The following is a 19,271-nucleotide window of genomic DNA, read 5'->3' as shown; positions in this document are numbered from 1 at the left end:
TTACAGACAAGTAAGGGATAAAAATTAGTTTTAGTGATTTTTTTTTTTTTCAAAGCAAAATAAATCATGTGAAGGTGAAACTGGAATCTGATCTAATGCCAGTTAAAACCTACATTTTGCTGAAAGATCAGTCGAAACAGATTAATTCTGCCATCAAAAATATCTAAATCAAACACCAGGAAACTGGAAAGGTACTGCATACCTGCACTAGTGTTATTTCAGGAGGGCTCTCGTGGTTCAAGGAAGGATTTACAATGTTTTAATAGAAAACATTACACATAAGATTCACTCTCTCTTTTATTGTCTAATTACAATTCACTGCCATGCTTTGCCAGTTATATTACAGTACAAACAATACTTCAGTGTTACAGGTCACTTTTAAGTATTTGAGTACATGTCTTGATTCCTTAGAATCGACAGCTTAGCATCGAATACACCTGTAAACATGGTCAAAGATCATAAAATATAATATGACCTAAAAATTACAAAATAAAAAACAGTTCATGCATACTTTCTGAATGAATTAGCCCAATGCAAGACAGAAACAAGTGTAAGATTATAGCTCATCGTTCATCGACAGGACTCATAAAATGACTTGTTTATCTGCCATAAAGGAATATTATAACATTTTAGGACATAACCATCCACTTATTTGGTTCCTTGCTGAGAGCTAGATGGTAACATCAGCACCACCACATGAAACGTAAGGTTACAGCCGGCAGCTGGTTAGCTTTACTTGTTTAAAGCAGCCATAAGTGGTGATGTTATTTTAAGAGAGTATCGAATAATAATGTGAAAAAATGGTGTCAAAATGGGGTGGAGTGGTACTGACGGATCAATATTGAATTATCATCTGAATCTGCAGCGTCACTCCACTAGTTCAGTGAGTTTCAGCTCATTATTACAGCTGGCTGCCCTGTAACTTTACGATTTCTATTCACTCTTGCTTGTTTTCAAGTTTTTACTGACAAAAAAAAAAACCCCAAAAAACTTTGCATTACTTGCAGCTAATGTTATATAGACACAGAAACTAGCCTGTAAAAACAGTAGAGAATTCATCAGCTGGCCAGAAATACAACACTCAATGAATGCTGTGTTCAAAACTGCTCACTGTAACCCCAATTGTAAAACACAGGCAGAAAAATGGTATCAATCTTCTCATCTAACTCTCATCAAGAAAGAAAACAAACATTTAAAACGGACACGAGTCATCTCCTGTAAATCACAAATGTTTGTCATGAATGCCTGCAGCAAGACTGCAAAGTGTTTCAGTGTAAAATTCCACTGCTCTGTGTGCAGTCTTCCAAGCCCTGCAGCTGTAGGTGTAGTGTGTCCGATTCCTGGCCTCCACTGCTGCAGGTGTAGGTGTAGTGTGTGAAATTCCACTGATTGCCGCCGAAAGCCATGTGGTCGCTCCCACCACTCCACCCACTCTTTTATTGCTCTGAGCTAAGCTCGGCTGCATTTAAGGAGTCCTGCAATGACCCGGTTTGGTTGATGGAGGAAATGGCCTGACAAAAACAAACCTGTATCTACAAGGCACTATGAAACAGCATGGTCAGGAAAATAAACACACATTTATCCTTGTTGTGGAGGAAGACTACAAGTAGGGCCGTTTCTATGGTATCAGGTTTTGTTGTTCTAAAATGGTGGCTATAATATGAGACACTCCCTACAGGGAAGCAGGGAGTGCTCCTTCCCTGTAGGTGGGTAAACATCATTGAGATGTTTGAGGTATCCAGAGGGGGTGCACTTGGTGTGTTTAGGAGTTACCATCAAACAAAACCAATGGTTACAAGCTCGTCATCCATGTTTTGAAATAGAATTACATGTTTAGACAAGCCATCCGGTGAAAAAAAAAAAAAAAAAAAAAACAGAAACATAGTGATTTGCACAGTTGCAATTCAATAAGAAAAGAGTTAATCTCCCTATAGTACAGCAAAGGCTTCTTACAGTACATATACACTCAAAATGTTACAGGAAAGATGCAAATGCAGCATGAACCAAAGTCAGGAGGAGCTCACATGAATTGGACTGAATGTGGAGTAGAAAATCTATGGTGCATTAACAAGGACATGCATTTGAAGAGCTAGAAAAATAGCACAGTAGGAGTCATAGTACGTATCAAAAACAAAAGAAAGGGCTCACAGTCTCCTGTTTGTGATAGAGACAGATGTTATCTGCAACAATCCAGTCATACGTAATAGTTTAAGAAATGCTCATTTTCAGCATCCAGTCTTTATCCAGTCAGCAGGGAAACCGACAGTCAGCTGTTTGTTGTAAATAAAAGATTTCTCAATAGTCACATTCGTGCAAAGGCAGCCAGATGAATATTCACACTGTGTTGTATGTGTATATGTTATCATGAGGCTTTTACCAGTCAACGGATGGGTTCTTTTATAGAAACTCCAAAGACCCTCATCATTAAAAATATATAGAGAAGTGATGAACTTGATGGCAATTTCCAAAAAGAAAATGCTTTATCTTAAGGCAGAGGCATAAAAAAAAATCCCTAAAGTCCAGCTTAGCCAGATCAGGCTACTGGTTTTCATTTTGCAAGTGATTCCAAGGTTTGGCGAAAGGATCTTTCTTGAGAGATTTCTTTCTCGGGATCTCGCTGAGGGAGAAGGGGCGGGAGAGGCATGAGGGGTTCTCCTTTCGGGATACAATACAGTCCTTGATGGCCTCTTTGATCACCTACAGGAGACAAAATTTGTAATACTGTAATAATCATATCAATTAGATTTGATATGGTGAAGTGCATTCACCGAAACTATCAAACGCTATGATGAATTTGGCTTTTTATGAGGGCCACAGCAGGAAATAAAGACCAAGAGCTATCTCTACTGTAGAGGATAAGTATGTTAGAAATACCATCTTCAGAAACTGCAGATTTACAGCTCCAGTTCTTAGAGATAAGAGCCTACATGAATTCTTCTCAGGGTTCAAGCAGCAGACATATTTCAACATTCACTGTTCAGAAGGCAATTGGAGTATGAGTCAGGCCCTCATACTCAAATTGCAGCAAAGAAACTAATATTTCAGACGAACAATAAGCAGAAAAGACGTGTTTGGGCCAAGAAACACAAGGAATGGACATTAGATCAGTGGAAAACTGTCCATTGGTCTGATGAGTCCAAATTTGACACACCACTGTGTCTTTGTTAAGGTGAATGGACGGTTCCTAAACGTTCCCACTGAGTAGCATGAAGGAGGAGGTGTTATTGTGTGCAGGTGCTTGGCTGAGGGCACATTTAACCAGCATGGCTACCACAGCATTACCTCTAGGTTTTGTAAGAGCTTTTTGTGCAAGAAGGAAAATGGTTGAGTGCTACATAATATGATCTGGCCTCCACAATCACCTGACCCGAATTCAATTGAGGTGGTTTTAGGATGAGTTGAACTGGAGAGTGAAGGGAAAGGTGTTGTGCTGAGCAGATTCACTCGAGCGGGGTGAGTCCCGTGTGTAACTTAATATATGTTCTAATTTTAATGTCTTCAGAATAAACGCACAATGCTGAAAATAATAAAGATAAAGAAAAAACACACTGAAGGTGAAGATGGTTCTCTTGTGGTGGGGCTGGGGAAAGTCTGTACCAATCCAATAGACAAGTGTTAACCTCACGGTGGTGCTAGAGGGGAAGTCGGGCATCATCAAAGTCAGTAGTCCCCATCCTATGAGGGCCAGGGATGTCTGTACAAACCTTCATGGTCATCCTGTAGTTGTCCAGTCACATAGTTGTTGAGATACTCAACCAATCAATGCTGCCATCTATAGATTAATTCTACTAGCAATACTAAACATGATATGTTATATTTAATGGATCTATGGCCAGATCTTAGATATTCATAAAATGTGATTTAAAAAAATCCAGCTGGTTCCATCAGATGCATGAGGTGGACAACTGAAAAATGCTCCATCATGGTTTAAGTCTGCCTCAGTAAACTGACCTTACAGTAAAATAAAATCCACTGCATCACATTTGAACTGACACTTACTCATGAAATGACTCAGATGTAGTGAGTGAAAGTTGGTCTGACCTTGCAGTGATACACGCACCGTAACTAGCCATTACATGCACTCTCCAGTCTCAGACATGCCTTTTGGGATATAAAATTTTTTATGTTGCACAATAAACACAGGAAATAAGTAAGTTTCCACACAGAGGAAATAAATGAAAGGAAGGCATATGCAACGCTGATAGGGTAAGGTCATGAATCACTTTTGCTCTGACAAACAGTAACTATGACTACGAAAACTATGTTGCATGACCATAAAAGCATTTTTCTAAAACCACATATGAAAGTGGTCCAGATTTTCTTCACATCTAATCTCTGGCTATGTCACCACTGGAACAATGGTCACATCAGAATTCATCTGGTTTTGTTGAACATCTCACTTCACTTGTAAGGTTGTGAGGTAAAAATAAATACTGAAGTGCCAACAGCGGCTATTTTCTGTTCCTCCTGCCATAAAATCACAGGGACAGAACTGACCTCCAAGTTGTTAAGGGTGTTGAACTCCATGAGATCGTGTAGGCGGGTGTAGGCCTCATTCGGGTACTGGAAGTTAAAAGTTGAGAACGGTGACTCTGGGTCGTCAAAGATATCAAAATCAGCAACGTCCTTCTCCCTCTCAGTTTCTCTGGGAACACCTGCAATAATAAACAAAATTTGGACACCGTATATCATATACAGTAAGTTTTATTCAACCAGAAAACATCCAGGTGGTAAACTGCTCACTCTGCAGTGATTTACAGCTATAACTTTATTAAACTGCATCAAACTGCACTGCAAACCAATGAACTACTTCATTATCACAAAAAATATTGGCATCACCTATTTACATAAATAACCATACGTTGACACAGTAATCTAGATCTATTTACTACTGTAGTTCTTTATCTTTTAGTTTCACTTTTCTCAGTATTATTTGGTAAACCTATTTCTAAGACCAATAATATACTTTACTGCTGTTTGTTTTGTCTAATCCACCTGAATTAGTTTTTGTAGCAGCAGCAGCAAAGAAGTTGCAGTATGTATGCATGGCATGTAATGTAAGCATACATGAGTAAGCTGTTTCCATAACAGCCTATATCAATTTTTCCACAAAGAGGAAGTCCATTTATGGTATTTTTCCTTCAGATGTCTGTTGGATTCGAGTGTAGAAAGCTTACATAATGTCCATAAACACACTGCAGATGTATGTAGGCCTACTAAATGTAAAGAGACACCAGTGAAGATGAAGACATGGATATGAGGCGTTAATCTCTCTGGACAGTATGTCTCATGATGCATGACCTGTTTACACACGGAGCTCTCCCACTAAAACAAGAAGATTCCCTACCGACACCTGGCTCCTAAAGAGCCATAAGTTAGCCGAGCAGCTCATAAAACACCGAACATACTGTGGTTTTGTATATGTGCGCACACACGTAATTTCCACCACTAATAACAGTGACCCAGAGCAGAGTTGTTGTTTTAAGGCATATCACTCAGTTGAGGGGCCCAATTTTTGTAAAAACCGTCTGCTCTCTACTGAATGTAGTTGAATTTAACAGAGCAATTTCGAGGAAGGAATGGCTCATGTGCCATGACGACAGAAAAAACCCTATTATAATAACAAAGAGAGCTTTGACATACTTTCCCCCTTACACATGCTGTGGAAACCTCAACATGTGCACATGCTTACCAGGTGCTTTGAATTTCCTGAAGTTGATGTTGACAAGGACAAAGTGAATGACGGTCGGGCAGTTCCTTTCTCCTTTCTTTGGTTTGAAGACATAGCATTCCTTCAGCCCCTCACGGTCAAAGACTTTCGGGTCAATCTTGGGAAATGGGAGCTTGTTCATTCGAGCCCACTTTTCTGCTAGCAGAAGCTCCTGTGGCATACAGTAACAAATTAGAAATCTTTGGTCTTGAAGTCTTGTTTGCATGAATGCATTATTTTTAGCACCAATACTGACTTTGAATGGGGGGCTAGAGTCGCTGGGGCGTGCAGAGAAGTCAAAGGAAATGATGAGGTCAACGGTGCGCTGCGGTCGCAGAATGAGAGGATAGGGGAGGTTGTAGGTTAGGCCACTGTCCACTACATGGATCTTCTTACTCTTCACATCCAGAGGCTCGTAGATTCGATCAAACTCATCTGGATCTGAGAACATCCCACAAAATCAGATGAACAATGCAGCATCGGTGCATCAACGATAAATTTAATGATTCACCTACTTAACATTCAACAGAATTAAGGCTGGGCATTTGACATTTTTTCACACTGAAGTCAGGACCACACCTGTGTTTCAGTACAATTAGCAATTGGTTGAATAGATTACATGTAATGTAGTTGCTTATAACAATATCTGTACATACAAAAAATGACTCCCCTTAATGGTACAAAGAAGAGAGACTGGATTGGCACGTGTTGGACTTATTGAGCTTTTCTGAAACACAGAATTCCTAAACTCCATACTGTCCCTGAATGCCTCACACACACTGCACCATATGTGCTGCTGCTAACTCGCTCCTCATACTACAAATAATAGATCTAAGAAGAAAGGAATTGCTGCTATATGGAGGCTGCGAATCATTTTTCTATCCTTCTTACCTGTGACAGCATCCACCTCCTCCTCAGGTGGAGGCTCATGAGATGAGACCTCAGTTATTGGGGAGAACGGGATGTTGGTGTTTAGATTCAGGCCCAGCATGAAATTATGCACCTGGTAACAGGATGAAAACAAGTTATGGAGGGAGAAAGAGGCAGGCTGTTGTGAATTTGAATATAGGAAAAGTAAAAGAAGAATGCAGCTAGAGCGCATGTGGTGTTTTTAATTCCAGTGGTTTCCTGTGAATGAACATATTCAGGTACCTTCCCAGCCCGGCCCTCTCTCGTGTTGAACAAGGCAGAGTCACTGAAGAGCGATGTGAACATTCGTTGAACCCAGCTGGCCTGAGCGGTGCGATGAAACTCATCCTCTGCATCCTGGTTTTCAGTTCCAGCTAGACACCAAAAACAAAAACGGTTGAATCAGCACTAATGTACGTCTGTACACCAAATTATACCCACACACTCCTTATGAAAAAGATTGCTTGTTTTTTATTATTAAACTAAAGACAAAGGGTCTAGTCATAAATTTGTTGTTATAGAGAAATACTTGTCAAGTTGTATTATTATTATTATAGATATATGTTTTAGATGTGAGCATAAAGCATTTGTATGTTTAATATCATTACTAAGACATCTTTAGCTATTGTGTTTTGGGTAACTAGCTGCTAACCTATGGCTGAGAAAAAGTCAGACAGTGTGTATCCATGTTGCTATGGCTAGTTGCAATCATATCACATTTTTTGTGCAATATGGTTATAGACATGGTGCAAGTACAAAATGAGGAAACAACCATGACCATGCCCTGCGAGGTTCAAATGCTATATTAAGTGTATCTGAGGCATCAGCCCTACTGATGGAATAGAAGATTCCCCTGATGAGACTTTGGAAAAGGAAACAACCCCAGCCCAGGCTGCTAGGAAAGGGTCTTAGTGGATGAATATGCTTGTGACCCACCTCTCCAAATGGGTTACAAAAAAAGTTTGTTCTCTACATAACAGAGAAAACATAACTCTAAAACAAACTTAAACATACCCTTGTTTCAAATATAGTATCATGTAACATTGATCTGTTGATAAAATTCTACTGAAAAGGGTCATTTTAGATGAATTACAAGTAAAAGTCTATGTTGTATAGTGAGGGTTAGAAAGAAGAAAGTAAAAAAGGGAAATTCATTTGTCAGATCTGTCTTTTTACTCCACCCCTTCTCACTTGTTCTTTCTTCCTGTTTCTAACTTTAATATTTCACTCACACTTGCAAAGAAAAAAATATTCACTTCCTAGAATTCATCTTGCACAGCACTATAATGGGATTATCAAGAGCAAAACCTCTTTTGCTGGGAAACTGCAAGCCAAAGAGTTAGAAGTAAAAACTTTAGCACTTTTTCAAGACCCGACAGTAACCACAGCAGCTGACCTTATGTAGCTGTGTCAACCCGACAGATGCAAATAGCAACTTCACCACAACATTTAAAAAACTGTTAAGACATTAACTTTACCTCAAACCCAAACAGTTTGATATGATTCGAAGCCACATATAACTATTCACTAACATGAGTGAATTACACATCAAGATAAGGAGTTTTTTTATAAGCTTGTCATATGAATGAAGAATATTTTACTGTAGTTCACCTTGGCGTGGCTCGTCGTCATTGTCCAGACTGTCTTCTCCAACAATGTGCTGAGGTTTGATTTGCTCTGCAAGACACAAGGCAGTTTCACCCCAAAGCTTATTAAGCTTATCCATAATAAGTTATCACATTTCACTGTCTGTTGTTTATCAAAATAAGTCATGAGACAAATGCAATGCACCCGATAAACTAAATTCTTTCACTGGGTGCGGGCATTTTTAACACTTCTGTACAATTAGTGTATTGTCAAAGTACATCTGAATGTTTAAAGGTCACTCCAAACAGATGCTTTCAACCAAAACAAACATCCGATGAGCTGCCAGAATAATCACAGGAAGCTGTTACCTTCCCACTGTTGTGGTAACACAAAGTCATGGTGCACATTTTAAATTCGGTAAGATCATTTTAAGCAGGCTATTTTGAGGTATGAGGATATCTACAGGTTCCAAAGTATGTGACACAGAGAAACACAGGAAGAAAAGACGGGTAACAACAGAATCTCACACTCAACTGAGAGTCAGTTTGAGTAGGAGAGTTTTCCATGAAAGTTGTTTAATCAGTAGTAGTAGTCACTACCATACATACCAACGAGGGTGCCCACCAATCTGAAATCACAGAGACAGAGACACCTTACCTAACTCCTCTTCCATGGTGCTGCCACCAGCTGTGTCTTTGACTCCCAACACTCTGTTGAACAGTATCGAGAAGGCACTTCCCCACACACCTGACACACCAAAAACATGCTGTTAATGTCCTGGAAGGAGAACTGTAGCGTTTAATGCTGTATCATCAATGAAAACTGTTTTCTCACCCATCAGAAAGTGAAGAGGGTTTTCCTGGTATTTCTTCACAACAGTTCCCATGAAAAACTTGCTTCCGAACAAGTCAGGTGTCATAAAGGTGCCGTACTTTGCCATCCCGATTTCATACGGGCTGAATTCCACCCAGTCTGCAGGTTGAAATTGAAGTGTTAACAAAGAAGAAGTTAACAAACCAAAAGGCCATATATCACACAATAAGCTTCTATGTGCATAGTGAAAATGAGTTGTATTTACACTACTACTGTTTAACCAATACTTTTGCCCTTATGTTTTATAAGAGCCACATGTCAGTGTCTAGTTTTAAAACCTTTATGTTTTACAAAATGTGAAGCAAAACTCAGGATTCAGCAGCACTGATCAAGAGGAGGAGAACTGATTGGTCAGTGAGGACCCAGAGGTCAATTTGCCCAATGGGCCTTCCCAGGTTTTCAGCCCTAAAGAGATGTTTATAACAGCTTTTACAGCAGCAAGCTGTAAAACACAAAGACTCAGGTATGCAGCTGTTGCCTAATTGCAAACACAGACAGATGCCGAAACAACAGAAATACCCCTCTTTAACATTTTAGACAAAAACTGCCTCATGAATACATCGATTATTCCACGGCTTGTCTTTGCTTAAGCTGTCTTTTCAACAGTGACATTTCTTTCTGTCAAGCCGGTTTGTAAAGAAACTGGGAATTTTAGGTAGGAGGACAGTCGAGGAAAAAAGCAGAAGAACAAGTCAATTATAGTCTCACTTTCTATGACTGTCTATTTTGGCTTGATGAGCTTCTGTTGCTCTTTAAATGTCATAGTAAAACTAATGCATATTCACACTGTGGATTTTTCTCATTCCTTTATTGTATTTTCTATTCAAATGTAAGTTTTACTGATGTGTAGTTGCTATGCAGGCTCTGTCAACAATGAGGAAGTGCTGCACAATATGGGACGAACCTAGACTCTACCACAACCTTGTGCACACTACTCATTCAATATATCTCAGTTACTATCTGACACCACACACCGTCATTAAACACGACCACATTGTGACACATCATCTCTGTGGCAGCACAGCAGCATTATAAGGAAATGTGTACAGCTTGGTTATTTTGCATGTGGCCAAACCCATCTGATCAACTGTAGTTATTCATTACACATGAAAGTTGAACATGAAAGTACATGCAGGTAAATAACACTCATTAACTCATTACCTGCAAACATGAGCTCTGAAACATCTGGTTTGACATGCAGACATGTGAAGAGCGGGAGAGGACTCTGGGCCTGGTTTATTTTCTCCTGAATGTCACTTAGCTTGGTGTCCATCCTCTGGTAGAAGAGAGCACAGCCTTTGTATTATTTTAACTAGTGTTAATTCTGCCAGTGTTCAGATAGCATTTTTACATATTGTACTCTGCAGGTAGTGCTCAGATTTTCATGTCAGTGTCACTGCCATGGTTACATGAATGTTATGTAAAACATTCAGGGCAATAAAAAGTACATAACATACTGTTAAGCAATAAGAAGGTGGACAAATAAGGAATTTATTTTAAAATTGAAACAGTCATCAGGTAGTTCTTACCGCAGGTATAAGCGTTTCTCCTATGAGCATACCAAAGACATCGGTAAAGGTAACAGGCTGCCCTGAAGCTTTTTTTGTCCACAGGGCCTGGATGTAGTTAGTGATGTGTTGCGGCAGCAACAGCCTCAAGGGGTTGCTGCTAACTCTCTTCATCAGCTCCTTGTTAATGTCCTTTGGGCCCTTATTTGGAAAGTCAGGGTGTGAGTAGAGAGTGGACATGTACCTACAGGTTTAAAAAGGCAAGAAGAAAGTTAGAAAGAAGCACTGCACTAATGCAAATGCATAGTGGAATGTAATCAATCAGTTAACACTTTAAACCATTGCTCTGCTCTTTTATGAGAAGACTTGTGCAGGAGGTGCTGTAATAGTAAGGAAGTCATAGCCATTAAGTCACTCCACATACATGAAGATGAAGACTGAAATAAGCCTGAGGTGCTTCCTTTTGATGAGAGCTTCATACCAGCAGAGGAGACAGGAAAGTTTGCCAGATCAAGGGGTGAGGTAACACTGAAGGACAGTCAGAAAGAAATAGAGAACAGGAACAACAAAGATGAAGAAGTTAAAAAGAGGACAGGTGTAAAGGCAGAGAAGAATAGGAGAAATAAAATCAGACCATGTGGATCCGGAGAGGCCGGCGACATATGTGGCACAATCCAGAACCCCAGATTCAAACAGGGCCTTCATCACACCTGAGAAGCCGACCATGGCACGGAAACCACCTCCTGAGCCTGCTATGGCTATGACTGGCACCTGCAACACACACACACACACACACACACACATACACAGTCATAATAGAACATACAGGTGTGTTATCACATAATTACATACCACTAAGAGTGTAAATGCCACATTTTTTCTAGCTCATTCTTTTAGCTTGAGTAACTTCTTCCTGAGCATCTGCACAGTGAGGGTGCCATGCCAGTTGTGTCATGCCTTCGCAACAGCTCTTAACTTGTGCCCTTAGATTTTCAACTATTTCATAACCTTCATTGTGCAACTTGGCTTCCTTTCTGCAGTCGTGGTCAGTTTTGAATTCTCTGAAAGAAGCACTCCAGCTATCCAGTCCAGGCCACCTAAACAGGAAGTTAAGGGATATTGTAGCACAGTAGAGGGCAGAGGCTGGTTATCTCCTTCCTCTAAAGCTTCCGGTATATGGTGAAAACATGTACACGCCTGGCAGGAGATTATAGCCAGCCTCCAAGGGCTTTCAGCCAAAACCACACCAGGGAGAAAATGAAAGTCAGCATAACTCAGGTGGGTAGAAGCTGAGGAACACGGTTGATGAAAACACACCATTAATGAAAAAGTGCATCAGGCGTTTTCATTTAGCAAATCAGCAAGTCTGCAAAAGGTCTTATTGTACTGTGTGACAACCTCCAAGCTCTGCACTATTTATTTTTCTACAGATAAGAGTGTCCTAGGAGGAGAAATGCCACAGCAAGCAGACCACATATGGTATCACAGCCAGCATTCCTATTTGCATACTATACCTGTACAATGTTAAAGTACTGTACAGCTCAGTCAGCCAACGCACACAAAATGTAATATTGCATGAATGCAGAATATGTAAAGCATTGACATTTGACTGTGACGTTATCTCTAATAATGACGGTGGTACAGTAGCAGTAGTAGAAAGTAGGAGCATAGGTCACCATCACAATGTTGTGACGGAAAATTACATTTGCTGACATAATAAAAACTGTGTTAGATACACAGGATGTTGCCATGTGAATGTAGTAGTGGCCTACCATTCATGATGTTTTAAAAGATGCTACCTAATCCCAGATAATATTCAGGAGCTAAACCCACTAAAAAAGACACAAAGAACCATTAATGTAAAAGAAATTAGTGTCTCAATGATGTTTATAAGGTCCAGACTAATGAAGCAAGCAATTTTACATATCCTATGTCTGCAAAGGTCTTTGGATTAATCTTCCTAATCATAAACCAATTATAAACTGTTAAAACATGTGTGAAATTACTGTAAAACATGTCAGAGAGTGATTTGCATTTGTATGATAAATTACCGTACTCTAAAAACTGCTGATGGTAGGTCTATATTCACTGGACATTTGTGAGCAGTATCAGTCTATTCATCCAACAATGGATAAAAAAACTAAATGAACAGTATCTGAGACAATCATTAATTCATAAGTTGAATAAACTTCTGAACTAAACTAAATGTTTCTTTGTTCCCACCTCCTCTGGAGCACTGGGTAGGAAACGAGGCTTCTCCATGTCGAGCAGCTTCTTGATGCCCAGCATCACCCTTTCTCTGCGGGTCTGTCTGAACTGTATCTCTTTGTGACACAGGGCCAGGCTAAACCGCAGATCCAGGTTAGTACTGTGGACATGAATGACAGAAATATGGTTTACTAAAACCTGATCAGAGTAAGATATGAACATTATTGTTTTAGAGGCAGATAGGATATATTATCTCTGTGTATGGGGCACTACTGGTAACTGATCATTAGGTCAGATAGGTTTGGCATCCAGGTAGTCTGGAACAAAATACATATCTACCATCAGTCGTCACATAATAATTACTAACCTCTCAAACATTTATGGCATGTTTAAATGGTTCCACTAACCTCTATGTAACGATACCATGGAAATTATTATGTGCTTCTCCCTATATTAACTTGCACCTGTGTTTATTGAGTCATGCTACTTTATGTTCTAATTTTAGATTTTGCACAGCTCCAGGTGAATTCCTATGTATTGTTGAATCTGTGACGACTGTATACAAACCTTTGGATTGACATAACCGGTAATACTTATTCACTTACAGGCTTCTGGGTTAAACAGTAAATCCTAAAAAGTGTTACAAATATCACTGTAGAAATAAATAAAATGACTCTAAAGGTGTTTGATTTTGAATGTAATACATACCAGATCTCCAGTAACATCTTTAAATACACTTTGGTTGCCTGTCAAAACAATGAGATATGTGGTTATTGTAGAGTAAAGGAGGTGTTTATTGTGGTTGGTGTGACAGCAGCTAAATGTGAACTGTCACAGACAAAATCAATGAAGGTGTAAAAGATAATAAAAAGAAAAGAGAGAGTGATAACTAATTTAAATTAAATGTGTTAATATGTTTGCATGCTTTGTAAACCAGTGATTATTTAAATAGAAAAATGAGAAATAAAAACTGACCATGTAGATCTGGAGAGGTCATCAAATCACTAAATATTTTTTATTGAATAATTTAATTAATCTGTTAACCACCAAAGTTTACAGTGGGTTTTTTTTTGGCACACTTTGTCTTCCATACACTAAAGCGTGTATTATACTGCATCTGCTGGATAATCTGAGGTGAGGTGTAAACCTTTTCTCTTTCTATGTAAAATATAGGATCTTACTCTAAGTACATTTTAAAGTAAGCTTTTGTGTACATTTCAGTAATGTTTACCTGCTCACTATGACTTTTACACTGATGAATCTGTCAAAAGGTTTGTGGATTTTAATGTCTTACTTTGCCGATGAGGAAAGTCTCCAACTTTGTCTCGCCCACTTTGAGCTTGGTGATGTCAAAGGATGACGTCCCAAGTGTCTCATCCATTACATAATTGGCGTCCATTAATGTTATCTGAGTGGAATAAACAACAGCAGGTTAAAATTAAGTTGAGAGCAACACATTTATTCTGTTTTGTGTATTTTGTCTAAAAAAGAATCGGTTCTCTCAGAAAAGCTTCAATGACCCTGAACCTTAAGGTTGTGATGTGTAGTTGTGATGATACTATGAATCTCATATTGTCTCATACCAGGTTAAAAATGACAAGCTGTGTTTATGTGGGTTTATGCTCCATTACATCCCTGCTTGTAATTCTGTACTGGTATTTATGTTACAATATAATGAAATCCTCCAGACTTACCTCCAGAGTGTTGTGTTGGTTTGGATCCAATATGAAGTGAAAAGTCTCATCCCATTTTGGGTTGATGTCATTGTCGATGTGCTTGGTCTTCTTTCTGCTCTCTGGAGCAGTTGGAATGAACAGCTCTACATACGGATCTGGGGTGTCCACTGTACACACACATTCAACATTATTATTATTATTATTAACAGAAGCCCAAGTGTCCCTGCACTCGGTAAATGAACATTTGTTTAGTTTTAGTTTAGTTTTTGTGATTTTGGTAGGTATGTTCTCTGCATATGCTATAAAATCATTGCAGTTAAAATAACAGAGACACATGCATGTAGCTACTGTGTGTATGCAACATGTTCTGAATAAAGTGCAACCACGTGTTTGAATGTTAGAATTGCACAAACATGAGGTGAAACATTGAGAAAACTCACACAGGTCACCCAGTGCTCCTTTGGTGACACTCTCAGCTCGAACCACTGTCACAGTGAATTTGTGAGAAAACTGCTGCTCCACCTGAAATGCAACATTCATTCAGGTCAGTTCAGATTCAGAGGTCAAACCCTGAAAAACACCATAGCTGAAAAGGGTTGTAACCCCTACTGAATGACCAATAGAGTTAGACGAGTTATACAAGCAGGGTGATTACAGATTATTGTGCCAGGTCTGTGGGAACATCGAGGTGTTTTGGTTCGAGGTTGACAATGAATGTGGCATCTGTGGTGAAATCCTTTTAATTAAAGAGTCACAATAACAGTGTCTTTGTGTATGTAGACAGAAAAATAAATACAGTAACAAATACAGGCTGAGATTTTTGGTGTTATAAAGGAATAGGAAAAGATTCATGATTCAGGAAATGTTATTAATCCCAGAGCGAAATAGATTTGTTTTGTTGAAGCTACTGTCTGTTAAAAAAAAAGGAAAAATATAAGTCAATTACTAAACGTAAGATAGGAAATACCACTCCATAAATGATTACTCATTTACAGAGTAGAGCATAAATGAGTAATTATTCAGTAAAAATTACTCATTCCATGAAAATTTCCATCTATTTGCTTGGATGCCTCCTACACCAGAACCACATAACTGTACTGTACAGCAACCATCATTTAGGAAATGTAACCCATACTCCATGTCTTTCAATAAGTCTTTTCATAGCATACTGCTTCTGTTCCATTGTCCTATTCATTATCTAAACAGCTTTTCCTGTTTCTGCAGTTATGGAGCCAATCATAGCTGTCGGTGGGTAAAAGACAGGGTGCACCCTGGAAAGGTTACCGGTTTATCTCAGGGCTGACGTGTAAAGACAGCAGTTCACATTTACATTTGCAGCTACAGGAAATGTTAGAGTCATCAGCTGTCTTCAGATTCAGATGGTGTTCGGAAACTAGGATATGCAGAGGAAAGTCGCACAAGCACAGGGAGAACAGACCTGTTGAAATGGCAGCACTAACCACTCCTCCACTAACTGTTAAATACAATTATCAGTAAGTATATAAGTGTGCAGAATTTATAAATTAACATTAAGGTTTAAGGATTAGATTAATTGTTAGCACATTATTATTATGTTCTATCAACAGCCTTAAAAAAATATTTCCTGTTACTCTATCCCACAGGTACCAACATGTACAAAAGCAATACTACTACAGTTTACTTCCTTGACTCTTTCATGTGGTACTTTCCTTAAATTGTTCCTGCCTTTTTACGAGTAAGTGTCATCACACCTGCAAAAATCCAAGCAAGCTACTATCCCCACTCTCAGAGGTTACATCTAATCATAGATTAAATGAACTCAGACGTTGTATTTGAATTTTTGTCATGTTGATTTGTGTCAGCATTATAGGCAGACTCAGTTATCAACATCTGTCTATGATCATCACAGTCTTAAGGTGTGGTCATTCATAAGGGATATGAGTAGCGATGGTATGTAGCTAAACTACGATACAAAGACAATTTATTTTCAACTAACCATACACAAGTCACTTAAATAGTGCTTCGAATCTTTTAAAAGACGTTCTGTAGAGCTGTGAGTGCAGATATCTTGCATTTTATCTTGTTTTCATTGTTCCAACCCTCATTTAACCTCATTATGATAACAAACACAGCCTTGGTGTTGAGATGTTTGCTGTGATAGTTTCTGCTTTGTCAGTGTACAACTGACTTTTGTCTGTTTTATACTTTGTTCTGCTCTTACTGAAAAAAAGCTATGAAATAAGCCCCGACACTGTATGCAATGATTTGTGCTGCGAGTGAATGGAATCTTGGCTCAGGTTTACATACAGGAAACAAAAGCTACATTAATACTCACAATTATATTGGAAGCCATCGTGATGTCAGGTGACGAATTCCTAAGAAAGGTTTTGTCTAAATGTGAACTCCGGGGAACACCTCAGTCATGAACGGAAGCATTTAGAGCCTGAAAGATGGAGAAAAAATATTGAGTGTCAGTGCAAAATGGAGCTTTCATTTCCAGTCATTACATTTAGCAGGTAACAGCATGAGAAAGGATTATAATCTGCTTTGGACCAGAGCTGCCACAGCATCAACACTCAGGCTCAGACTCATATCACTGTCACATCTTAACCACTGTCACATCTTAAGACTAAGATTAAAAACATCATTGAAGCCTTTTACATCTTGACAAGGGGCGAGGGGAAGTGTGCCGAGCCACAAACGCATGATAACAGGCATGGGAAAGCAGAAAGTGTTTATTATTGTCAGTGTAACTACACCACAAGCATGTGTGGAGAGAATGAGTGTAAAGAGATGTTTATGTGTCGATGATATGACAGTGCAAATGTAAGCAAAGTCAAATGTGTCGTCTGGTGTGCATTCCTAAAAGAGGTGGTGAGGTTGATTATTTTTAGCACCATTAATGCTTTGGCTTTATGATGCTTGAACACACATATGTAGATAAGGACATTTGCATAAACTGTGTGTGTGTGTGTGTGTGTGTGTGTGTGTCGGTGGGGGGGTTGGTGATAGCATATCAAGGTCAGTGAGCCTTTTTCTCAGCTGTTCACCAGAGCGTATTATTTCTGCGGGGACTGTGAGCACGTAGAGCGTCTGTGTTCACAGCAGTGGTCACGTAGTTTGCATCTGTGGTCCAACTTTTCTCAAAAGTGCCAATTCACCCTGCCCCCGTTCTGCAGCGCACAATGAGTGCAAGTGGGCTGCTAAGCCCTGTGTCTGTGCCAGCATGAGCCAGAGACTTCCCAGCACGACGCAAAATGAAATATGAAAGAGACACGGGGCAAGCAGCCATGGGGCAAATCATCTGCAGTAATGATCGGTTTGGAAACGCAGACGCCGAGTCTCCTGCTGAACAAGTTCAGCCTACTCCTGAGACAAGGTAGAGGCATGAATCACTGCGCATTTCCTAAAAGTATTGGCCTTGTGGAATGTGATTTCGCCAGTCCAAACATACTTTCAGGGTAGAGGCACATCTGATAGGGCCTGACAGCGCACTGTGAATGTGCAACATGCACCGATAATATTATTGCTTCAGATGATGTAGGCTAAGGCAGCCAACATGAAAACGAAAGGTTTTTTAATTGTGTAAAAAAAAAAAAAGACTAGCTGACATATAGCATGATCAAAATAAGCAGTGATAATAAATGTTTATTATAAGACACAGAACTATTATCACTTAATGTCGGCAGTAACACACAGTAGTCTGTTTCCTTATCCTTGGTTGCGTAAATTGACCTGTTCACGAAGACACTGGCTAAACCACTACTAGCAGCAGTTACTGGCACGGTCCTCCCTCCACAAGTTTCTTTCCTGAGCCATCTGCTGAAAACACGTTCGCGTAAAGAGAGGAGCATGAAAACCTACCTTGACTGGAGAACGCTATCAACTCGCATATCTTGAAAAAATGTGTCATGTTGATCGAGAATACTGTTCCTCGACTGCAGGACTGAGGGGAGATGGAGGAGGTGCTTCTCGGCAGCACTCACACCCGGCAGTCGAGAGTGTCTCCGGTTGCGCTGCGCTCAAAGTTGAAATCAAACAAACGTGAAATTTAAATTTTTAACGGAGACGAGAAAAATAATAGTCAGCTTAAAAGTGAATGCTGCACTTTACAGCCAGGAAATAGTTACTTAACAACCTGAAAAAGAGTCAAATTGTGACTCAGTGACTGAGAGCTACTGCTCTCCCCGTAGAGCACAAGTGCGTAAACTTTGGCCACATGATGGCGCGTAAAGACAAACTGTTGCCAGGATAAACACGTTCACAGTTACCCAGAAAATGACACAGGGGTGACGCTCAAATGTCAAATCTCCCCTTTTGTGTCACACTACTGTCACTTCCCAAACAAGTTAAACTTTTTCTTTCAGCCAAACTTCGTTTTAAAGACTCTTTTAACCGATTGGTTTGACACAGTTAGAGCTTCAGAAATGTGTATTTCTCTATGCAGGAGGGCCATAAAAGGTTTAGCAGAAGCCTTGATATAATAATTTTAATAATTCCAGACTCAAATAAAGTTGGTAAGAGCTGTGTCTGGTATTAATGCCAGAACCAGCGCATCTAGGTTTCACCCTACAGGGTCAGCGGTTCGATTCCCGGGTCCTCCTGGCTACATGTGGAGGTGTCACTGCACATCAACACCGAAACCCAATTGAAGCGCCGGCTTGTACTGTCTGGCAGCTGTCCAAAGACAATTTCCCCAAGGGGATCAATATAATATGGCATTTTAATTATTTTAATTATGTTCATTTCATCATTTTGTAGGAAAATACATCAACAAATCATCTGTTAAACTGCAGAAATTGTGCTTTTCGATATTTTTAT

At 39.5% G+C, this 19,271-nt stretch overlaps 1 protein-coding gene across 1 annotated transcript; it reads right to left on the bottom strand.

Moving 5' to 3' along the window:
* Positions 1-279: 279 nt before the first annotated feature.
* Positions 280-18,632, bottom strand: pla2g4ab (phospholipase A2, group IVAb (cytosolic, calcium-dependent)). Its single transcript, XM_026344967.1, has 19 exons — positions 18,315-18,632; positions 16,786-16,893; positions 14,912-14,993; positions 14,490-14,638; positions 14,090-14,203; positions 13,504-13,541; positions 12,811-12,955; positions 11,222-11,358; positions 10,609-10,831; positions 10,241-10,355; positions 9,041-9,178; positions 8,864-8,953; positions 8,231-8,296; positions 6,863-6,993; positions 6,602-6,713; positions 5,967-6,151; positions 5,693-5,882; positions 4,498-4,655; positions 280-2,697 (listed from the first exon to the last, which is right to left on the bottom strand). Exons 2-19 carry the CDS (start codon positions 16,801-16,803, stop codon positions 2,539-2,541), a joined length of 2,250 nt encoding a protein of 749 aa, XP_026200752.1. The 5' UTR covers positions 16,804-16,893; positions 18,315-18,632; the 3' UTR covers positions 280-2,538.
* Positions 18,633-19,271: the final 639 nt, after the last annotated feature.

This window comes from Anabas testudineus, chromosome 4 (genome assembly GCF_900324465.2).
Source record: "Anabas testudineus chromosome 4, fAnaTes1.2, whole genome shotgun sequence".
Classification (NCBI taxonomy): domain Eukaryota; kingdom Metazoa; phylum Chordata; class Actinopteri; order Anabantiformes; family Anabantidae; genus Anabas; species Anabas testudineus.
Note: the sequence above shows the minus strand (reverse complement) of the source record. Positions and strands in the feature narration are given on the sequence as shown.